This window comes from Drosophila yakuba, chromosome 2R (genome assembly GCF_016746365.2).
Source record: "Drosophila yakuba strain Tai18E2 chromosome 2R, Prin_Dyak_Tai18E2_2.1, whole genome shotgun sequence".
NCBI lineage: Eukaryota > Metazoa > Arthropoda > Insecta > Diptera > Drosophilidae > Drosophila > Drosophila yakuba.
In genome coordinates, this window is record NC_052528.2 from 12,874,411 (window position 1) to 12,884,756 (window position 10,346).

Below are 10,346 nucleotides of genomic sequence, written 5' to 3' on the forward strand. Positions count from 1 at the left end.
ATAGCTCGAAATTTAGCTTATGCCTAAGGCATTCTTTTAGAAATACTTCAAAGATGATAGATTTATAAAGCTAGTTACTTCATTAAAAAATATTAAAACTATTTTGTAGGATTTCTGTTACTTTCATATAAGCCGGTCAATATTTAGACATCTTAACTACTTTGCACATATTTATGAAACATAGATATAAAATATAATAATCATACACTTTGTACTTATTTATGAAACATTGATAGAGATGTAGACGTATGTAAGGTATTTTCCCATTTTTCCCTAAGTGAACCTCTGCTGTTGACAGTTGGCACAAACTCAGCTTTTATTTGCTGCACTTTGCTGACGTTTTTCCAGCTTCGCTGTCACTGCCGCCGCCGTATGCATAATTAATTTGGCTTTCAGTGAGTGCATTGTGTGTAGTCCTTGTTCTGGCCACCGGATGCGGATGCGGTGTCCTGCTATATACATATTTTCCGGCATCAGAAGCGCTTTTCGCAACAATTCGCTTGCCAACTTGACGGGTACGCGCTAATGGCTTTAACGTGTTTTGGCCGCTTGGCTTTCGTTTTTATCATCTCGTTTCTGGCGTCAGTTTAACTTTGTACTTTTTCTATTGCCTGTGTACTGTTTATTTGCGGTCATGTTCATATGTTGATATTTGCGACGACAGCCAATTGACATTTACACACTGCTGGATTTGCCTAGATTTTTATGAAAATTTATAGAAATCACCACATGTGTGGCATTTAAAAGGTTTGTAGAATTGTAACTCTTAGAGTAAAAGACTGTACTTGATTCGTAAAAAAAAGTATGTTACAGGTAGATGGAAGGATTCGGAACTTAAAAAGTTTATTGATCAGAATCACGAGCCAAGTCAATCTAATCATGTCCGTCCGTCTGGCTGTCCGTCCGTATGAACTTAATGATCTCCGGAACTGAAAACCACAAACAAAAACCTATTACGCCAAAAAAATTGACCTGCGGGTCTTCCCCGCACTTTTGGTACTATCATTATTAGTAATTATTATTAGTTTTAATAAATAACAATGTGAATATCAAAGCCACACTCCCAAATACCAACTTTATTACTTCAACGTAGAAAAAGTTATACTGTATTTACATTTTAGTAACATTTAACTAACATTTAATTACCCTTTGTGTGTGGATAATCAAAAGTTTTTGGACAACTTTTCAATTCTCTTAGCAAGTAATTAACCCAAAAAAGCTAATTCCTTCATCAAAGTCAAACCTCGGTCAAAATAAAATAACAAACGAAAACCGCAAAAAAAAGGGGGGAAAACGAACAGAAAGTAGTGAAATATCACATCATCACCTGACGTTTTGGGTAAATTAAATTTTTATGTGCACATAAATAAAGTATAAAACGCATTTGCCATCCCGCTTCCGTCCGCAACTCCCCCTCCCTTTGGCCCATCAGGGGACCCTCTGGCCGCGTCGACCCATTGGATCCCATGCTCCGCCCTTCGCCAGCCCCATGTGTAGTGGTGTATGTGTGCCTATGTAGCGTCTATGTGTTCGATGGAGGGGGGCACCAACACCAACACGGATGCAATGAATTCGCCTTCTCTCTGTTGCGCACTCTGTGTGGCGCCATCTCGCTCTCGCCCACGAACGCAACTTCTTCGGCTTCTGCTTCGGGATATCAGTGTGTGGTGCTTATATACACACGAAGCTTTCTCACTCTCGCCCGTGTGCGTGTGTATGCGTATGTGTGTATTAGTGGGGGTGGGGTGGGGGCGCCATTTAAATTACGTTCGCTGTGTGCTGCTTCTCATTTGTTGGCCGAGAATCCCAAAAGGCACGCACACAGAGGCGAAAAAAAGCAAAACCAGTTCGCCTAGTTGTCGCCCTCTCCTTCCGTCTCTCTCTCCCTCTCTGTCGCTGTCGCTGCCGCTGTCTCTCTCTCTTTCTCCGCTGGGCTCTTTGGCACTCGGCCTTTGGCTCTGCGGCTCTGATTTTAGTCACATTTTGGTGCTCGCGGCAATTGGACGTCCTTCGTCTCGCGCCTCGCGCTTTGAAAGCAAAAAAATAAAAACACTAACACTAACAACCCATTCATCAGAATACAGATATAATGATCCTTTGGTGCAGCAAGGGCCTAAACTGAAAGTGCTTGGTGTTTGTGTCAAGAAAGTGCAGCTATAGTGCCTCTCCTTAAACGAATTTAGTTCAAATCTCATTAAGTAAATTAACTAGAAGTTAAATAAGACAATACAATGCCATGATATGATGGCCCTAAAGATGTTGTATCGTGGTCCCAGTTCGCGTTTGGAGAATTTAATTGAAAAGATCCAGGCCACCAAGGAGATCACCAACAACGGTAAATGCCAAGGATTTCCGAAAAGTATTTGGGGAATTTCGATAGTTGGTTTTAGATGCCAATCTTTGAGATCCTTTGAAACGCATCTGTGTAAATGACAAAGCTTGTAAAATTATTTTTACTCAAAGTGCATATGCCGACGGAAAATCAATTCAGTAAAAGTTTATAAATCTTACTCATTCTACAAAATATATACTCAAAATTGCAACGAAAAGTTTGACTTTTAATACGAAAAGTTTGCTACCTTTAACTTCTTAAACGAAAAGTTTAATTTTCAAAATAGTTTTCATGTCAGCCTTTGCCATAAATCCTAGAACATCTTCATCAATCTTCTCCAATCAGTTCAACTTCTCTGACACTTGACTTTCTTACCCCTTAAACTTAACAATTGCCAACATTTCAATCAAATCCGAATGGGTTCAAATCTCTTACAACTTTCTTTAACCCCAAAGATTAAGACGAATGAGCGAATCAAGTGGCTGATGTATCAGCTTCATGTTTCCCAATTAGAGTGGAACTTAGACCAGATCACAGTTTCCACCGATCGGGGGGGTTAATCAAGGCCTCACAACCACGATTCCTCGACCCAGAGCATTATCCAAACAGAGATACAGTCGCGAAGATCACGCGCAATTGGGCTTAATTAAAAGTTGTCGAAAACGGAAAGTGAACATCGGCACTTGGCGCGTGGTGATAGAAGCGTGGTGATCCGAATCCGGGGGAAACCAAGTGATCAAGTGACCCTCATGGATGCTGGGGCCTGTAATTAAAACAACAAACGCAGCAAGAACAAAGCGCAATTAGTTTGCATGAGACTCGCTTACAACTGAAGCCCAGTCCCAGTCCACTGGAATGGGGTGTCGTCTGGTCAACACCAAATGTTGCCCGGCTAATTGAATTAATTCCGTGTCCAGCATTTGATAGTCGACGTTGATTTCCTGTCCCGGTCCCCAAAGCGCCGCTAAACAGGATGCAGCCACAGCCGCCCACTCAAAAAGACGGAATCTACTCGCTTAAAAAACAGCTTCCCATGATGGAATGACCATTATAAGGCACATAGTTTTCCCAGTTGGCTTTCTTCGAGAAACAACCTAACAATTAATAGAATGCAACTCTTAGGAGATATTCTTTGGTATTACAAACTGCAGTTTTATTCCCCCTCTGCTGCCATAATCAAACTTCCTGTAATGTAATTCCTTTGATTAACTAATCTTCCTTGAACTTCCTTGGTGCTAGCTGTCTCACACATACCATATCCTAGCATATTCTTCACCGATACCAATCGATCTTTTTTCTCTCCTTCCAGATATGTACAGTACCCACACATCGTCCAGTTATTCGCCTAGCATCTCGGACGGCACCATGACGCCCAATTCACACCACTTGCCCGGAGTTCCTACCGCCGCCGGTCAGGAGGATCATCCCACTGAGGGCAAGATCAATGGTGGTGCTGATGGCGAGGATTTGCCGAAGCCAAAGCGTTTGCCACACTTCCATCACCACCACCATCACCATTACCACCATCAGCAGGCGCTGAAAATAGCCAACAAGCTGCGCAAAATCAATAAGGAAGCCAAAATGGGAGCCACCGCAGGATCCACTGGAGCAGCATCCAAGTTTGATAAGTTGACAGGAGAGGGGATTAAAAGTCGCGGCGACGGCTCCTACCAGTGCCAGTTCTGCGAAAAGACATTTCCGCGTCTCGGCTACTTGAAGCATCACGTGCAGGTGAGTTACCCCAAAAACCGAGAAAGGGGTTCAAAGTTCAGAGGAACTCCAGTCTGGAAGGGTGGGTGGCTTCCACCACAAGTGGGTGGCTGGAAAAGTTCCTAATTAGCATCCTGACATGTTTTTAAGGCGATTATACCATTTTCGAGCAGGGTGTTTTCCCTTGATTGACATTTGCTTGCTTAGGTGACAGACTTCTAAATACTGAGGACACCTTTAGGCACTCAGGACTCGGGGCGTCAGGACTTTGATTGACAATCTGCGGTGCTGCCATTGATTTTCATCGAGTGAATGGGAATTGAAACGGGGTTTCAGTTTGTTAATTGAAAGCGAAAGTGGTATAGGGCAAATTTCAAACCTAGCATGAATGAAATGCTCATTTCTCTTTTAGTAGGGACTACTTCGAATCTTAATATAGAAATCCTTTGAAAATATATCTGAAATAAGGTACGTTCCCTGCAACCTCACCACCTTCCAAATGAAACAAATTAGGATCAAGTGAATTAATTAAAACTTGCAGACCTGTATCATTTATCCAACACTCCTTCGGCAATCTTTGAAACAACATCTAAACATCTAAGCCAAACCCGCAGCTTTGAGCCTTTGTGGACACCGCACTACACCCACACGCCCCCCTGTGCCCCTTCAGCCATAATTCTAATTCGGCTTAAATGCTTTTTGAACTGCGAACACCGCCCATGACATCAGCAACTTGTTAACCCAATTGCAACTGCTGTTGAGGACTACCGAGCAGCGATCTTTATCGTCCGCCGGGGTCTAACATGTAGCGATCCGGCTTTGATCCTAGCGCCTGGATGGGTTGGTACGGTTCGGAATTCGGTCTTTGGGCTTATGGGATGTTGATGGCGATTGGATCTGATGGAGCGACAGTTTAAAAAACCATAACCAACACGAGAGGTTGTACGCTTGTAGAAGTTGTGGCTCTGGATGCGACTAACCCGGCTAACTCATCATATATTGTGCAATTTTAAGGCTTTCCAAACTGGGGGGCTGCATACAAATGGGCTAATTTTTTTTGTTGCCGCTCTCAAAGTTCAAAGCCAGCTGCCGCTAAAAGAACCCAAAAAGCAAACCGGTTGCGGGTGTAGTTTAAGACCCAGTCACAGTCACAGCCACAGCCACAACCCCAGCACCTGCCCCTTTGCAGCCCAACCTGCGAAAAAAAAATAAGTAAGTGGCGTCGCGCATTTAGATGAATTTTGTCCACAAGCCACGAGTCGCAAGTGAAACACCTACTCGTCTGGGCCTGAGTCCGAGTCCGAGTCAGTCGGTATGCAGATTCAGATTCAGATTGACGCATCTATAAATTCAAGCCAGGAGTCGTCCAAGTCGTCGTCGTCATCGTTGTCATCGCAACTTTTAACTGGGGTAGACGGACGACAGTTGACGCTGCCTTGTTGTCTGGGGCACTTCTAAGAATTTCAAATAGCCCAGTGGGCATAAGGCTAATTGCTCAGATAATCATCATGCTAATGGGGTTTTCCGAATTCGTGCATTTTCATTGCAGAGCCACGCCGAACACCTGCCTTTTAAATGCGAATACTGCTCCAAGCTCTTCAAGCACAAGCGCTCCCGAGATCGCCATAAGAAACTGCATACCAACGAGCGGAACTACAAGTGTCCGCATTGCGAGGCAGCCTTTTCCAGGAGGTAAGTGGAGGAGTCTTGTGAGATGTGTGACCCATCAACTAAGTCCATAAATTCCCTCTATTTCATTACTCTTTAGTGACCACTTGAAGATCCACATGAAGACCCATGACATTCAGAAGCCCTTCCAGTGCAGCATGTGCAACAGGGGCTACAACACAGCTGCCGCCCTCACCTCGCACATGCAAAAGCACAAGAAGAACGCCGCCATCCTGGCAGCCGGTGGCAATCCGAATGCCCTCAACTACAGTCCACGGTCCACGGGATCGGCCTCGGCATCGGTGTCCAGCAATGGTAGTCTGCAGAAGCGGAGATATGCCCTGGCTCTGGCATCGGACAGCAGTCCCAGTAGACTGGATTTCCCCAAGAGATCGCGGAGTAATCAAGTGGGCGGCACCACCACCACCACTGCCACACCCACGCCGCTGCTCAGGTGCAGCTACTGTCCCAAGGTCACGGAGTTCAGCAGCCTGGAGCAACTGAATGCCCATCTGCAGAGTGTCCACGAGCAGCCACAACAGGCCGTGAAGACGCCGGTTCAGACGCCGGAGGGCGAAGGCTTCCAGCTGAGCTGTGAGTACTGCACCATGAAGTTTGGCAATATCGCCGGACTCTTTCAGCACATGCGAGGCACTCACATGGACCGACTGAGTAGTCCAAACTCCTACTACGAGCACTTCAATCGCCTGGCCACCGTTGGCACTTTCAGTCCCCGCCTGGCATTGGACTTGCCCAAAATTAAGCCGGACTTGGGAAGTCCGGAGCGGGAATCGCGACCGCCAGAGGACGATCTGCCCACGGATTTGAGCAGCAACAAGCGACGGCCACTGACACCCAATGCCCAAGTGCCGACTCCACTGGCTCCACCCACTGGACCGCCGGGCGTGTTCTTCTGCAATCAGTGCAACGCTGGACTGCCGGATTTCGAGAGCTTTCGGAACCATCTGAAGAGTCACATTGCCGAGGGCATGCAGCCGGTTTGTCCGCACTGCGGATTGAGTTTGCCGGAGCAGTCGGAGTTTGAGCGTCATGTGGTGGGACACTTTCTCATCACGGGCTCGGAGTTCAACTGCAGCTCGAGCTGCGGAAAGAGTTTCGCCAAATCGGAGGATCTGCAGCAACATTTACTCACGGAGCACGTCCTTACCCTGCTGAAGTGTTCCTTGTGCTCGGAGCTCTGCGAAAGCCGGATGGCCATGCAGCTGCATCTGGCCTGTGCCCACAGTCAGGAGACCAAGCTGCTGCGCTGCAGCGCCTGTCTGGAGCTCTTCCGCTCCGACGCCGAGTTCCATGTGCATGTGAAGACGCGTCATCAGTTGGGCGGCCACCCCACGTTGGGCGCCACTTCTAATGCGCCCACCAATCCGCTGCAGTGCATGTTCTGCCGTGCAGTTTGCTCGTCCGAGCTGGAAATGCACTTCCATTTGGCCGCACATGCACGTCAGTTCCGGTGTCCTTCCTGCCCGGAGACCTTCCACGTGGAGTTTCTGCTGGACCGTCACATGCAGAGTCAGCATGGTGGCGTCAAGGACAAGGAGGCTAGCTCGCCCAACATGGGCAGTCTCTATGTGAATGCCTTGCTGCCTCCTTTGGCGGCAGCGGCGGCGGCAGCAGCGGCCACAAACAACAACAGCAGCATCATCGACTACAATGTGGCATTCAAGGGTTTATTTGGAGCAGCTTCCGGGGCAGCCGGATCGGGCGGAGGAGGAGGAGCGCAAGCTGGTGGTGCACCACCATCGGCGAACAAATTCTACAGCCCTCTGCAGGTGGACACCAATGCACTGAAGGCGCAAACCTCTCCGCATCCGGCTCTAATGTACGGCCTCAGTCAGCGGTATCTGATGGAGATGTATGCCGCCAAGTCCACATCGCCCTCGGGCAACGAGGGAATGGGAAACTCGCAGCCAGCGGCTCCTCAAGCAACCGCACCGCCACCACCAAGTGCCAGCACTGCCACCTTCAGTTGCGGAATGTGCGAACGACAGGACTTGCGCAGCGAGGCGGAACTGCACTCCCATCGCAAGTTGGCCCACAACCTGAAGACGGGCGTTAGTCTGAGATGTGCCTACTGTGCGGGCAACTTTAAGTCGAGGGCCGAACTGGAGCAGCACATGAAGAGCTGTCACAACTCGACGGGCAAGCACAAGTGCTTGATATGCGACGAGGTGTTTCCCTCGCCAGCCATCCTGGCCGAGCACAAGCTCCAGCACTCGAAGGTGGGTCAGTCCGGCAAGTGCTCCCACTGCGGACAGCCCCTGGAGGATGTGGCCGCCTTTAGGGCGCATCTATCGGAACATGGAAGCGATGGCGCCTCCTTGCCACTAGCCTGCATTTGCTGCCGCCAGACGTTGCACTCGGAATTCGAGCTGAGTCTGCATGCCAAATTCCACACAAAGTCCTCATCGAGCGGAGGCAGTCTGCAGGAGCCAGTGTGTGCTCTGTGCCTGGAACCACTACCAGATGCCACCGAGGGTCCGGCCAAACTCTGTGACAAGTGCTGCCGCAAGCACAACCTAAATGGCAAACGTGGCAAGCACTCCGAGCCTCAGACATCTCTGCCAGCTCCGCCGTCGGCGTTTGTGGAGAACCGCTGCAACCTGTGCAAGATGATCCTGCCACATGCCCAGAAGCTCCAGGAACACCTGGTGGAGCACACCTTTGCCGGCACCGAGCAGCGCGGCTTCAACTGCTACATCTGCTCGGCCGTTTTCACCGCACCCGGAGGACTCCTGAACCACATGGCCGAACACGGAGCCCATTCGCGACCCTACGACTGCAGTCTCTGCCCGGAGAAATTCTACTTCCGAGCCGAGCTGGAGCACCACCAAAGGGGTCATGAGCTGCGACCACAGGCACGACCTCCAGCACCGAAAGTGGAGGTGCCATCCATGCGGAACAGCTCACCCGGCCAGAGTCCGGTGAGGAGTCCCACCATTGTCAAACAGGAGCTGTACGAAACGGACACAGTGGAGTCTGCCGGAGTGGAAGATGAGCCGGGGAATGCTCCAGATGAGGAGGAGTACATTGAAGTGGAACAAATGCCGCATGAGACACGTCCAAGTGAGATTGGGTCGCAATTGGAAAGGTCCACCAGCAGCGCCTAAACTTATGATATACAAGTAGTTCATGGACAGTTCCAAATCTCTTAAGATGCAAACCAGTAATTCAACACTTAAGAATAAGAAGACTTTCTTAGTAGGCTGCCTAGTAAATGTATACTTTTGCCAAACTTGCTTTCCAAACAATGTCCCAGAAGTATCGGAATTTTAGCATATTTATTTTTATACAAATTTTGGGAATCTGCAAAACTTGAGTTTCGGCCCCTTAAACAAATAGGTCTTGCCACTTATAGCGTTGTAACGTAAAGCAATTAAAACAGTTTAGTATTAATCACATACATACGATTATTTACGTACACGATAAACCCAACTTTGCATACTCCATAGGTTAAGTAATCGTCAAAGCATAATCAATATTACACATACGTCTAGTGTACTCGTAGAAACTCTTGACAAAAAGAAAGCATTTGTGTGTGATAGTTTTTCAAAGATTCGACTCTGCTGTTTATCCTCATGAATTACCTACTTTAGATATGTACGTTATAGGGCAATGCCTTCGATTCAGTATTTATATTGTATTGTATTACACGATTCAACAATAACCAACCATGTAACTATAAATGATTATATACAATTACATACATTGCATATGAGTGTACGTCTTACATAAGCACCAAAACATTTTTAATGTGTAGCATATAAAAGGCGAAACGAAGACAACTGGAAAATATTTAGTAAATAAAACAAACACAAGTTGAAACCAAAACGCGAGGTATTTTATGTCTTTACTTAGAAGTTTTGAACTGATGCGATGGAGTGGAGGGGGAGGTAGGGCAGGGAATCTGATAAGAAGTGTGTCTTTTATTCTTCGTTTTTATGGAAGCTGACAGACATGCGCGACCAGAGGCGAGGTCTCCACCTCGAGGGCTCCTCCAAGTCCAAATTTTATGGCGAATATTTCGTTTCTGGTTTATTTCGGCAAGCGCGACACGTAACGGCCATAAAAAAGGTGCGCAACAGGGTAACCCGTAACCCGTAGCCCCTTGTGCCCCTTTTGCCCCTTTTGCCCCTTTTGCCACACAAAAGCGACAAATTGGCATCTCGGTTGGGTGATCTCTATCTGCAAGACCGGTGGCAATTACCCGGGCCGCCAACATATGACGCTTCTGTTTCCCGGAACGCACCAAAACCGGTTGGGGATGGATCGTAGCATAGGTCGGTCTAATCTCGCAGCACCTCCTGCTTCTGGGAAGCAATTGCAAATAAATCGCATTTAATAAATTGCAGCGCACAAAGAGGCACCGACCTATGTCAGTCAATATATGTACGTACATATATGTAAGTTATATATATGTAAGGTATATATGTAAGTCTGCACCTGCTGTTCCTGCACAGTGCCTCCCTGTCGGCGGCAATCATCACAAATCAATAAAAATGTTTATCATCAGGCTAAAACAATTGGCCCAAGCTCTTCAAGTGGCTAAAAAGCACCGGCAGTTGTTAATTAGCGCCATGCCGCAAATGCCAAAACGTCCGAAGGAAAACAGCAACTA

The 10,346-nt window shown here is 47.6% G+C and overlaps 1 protein-coding gene across 2 annotated transcripts in view; it reads left to right on the forward strand.

The window, feature by feature from the left end:
• The window catches only part of LOC6530392 (zinc finger protein 423 homolog), a 30,993-nt gene extending 21,535 nt beyond the window's left edge, over positions 1-9,458 (forward strand). Inside the window, exons 1-4 of one of the 2 annotated variants that reach the window (XM_002091282.3) lie at positions 1,972-2,335; positions 3,642-4,063; positions 5,592-5,734; positions 5,811-9,458. In XM_002091282.3, coding sequence (XP_002091318.2) covers positions 2,242-2,335; positions 3,642-4,063; positions 5,592-5,734; positions 5,811-8,838 — 3,687 coding nt within the window. In that variant the 5' untranslated portion in view covers positions 1,972-2,241 and the 3' untranslated portion in view covers positions 8,839-9,458. Of the gene's footprint in view, positions 1-1,971; positions 2,336-3,641; positions 4,064-5,591; positions 5,735-5,810 lie in introns of those variants that run through there. The other variant, XM_039372531.1, reaches the window with a different exon arrangement.
• Positions 9,459-10,346: the final 888 nt, after the last annotated feature.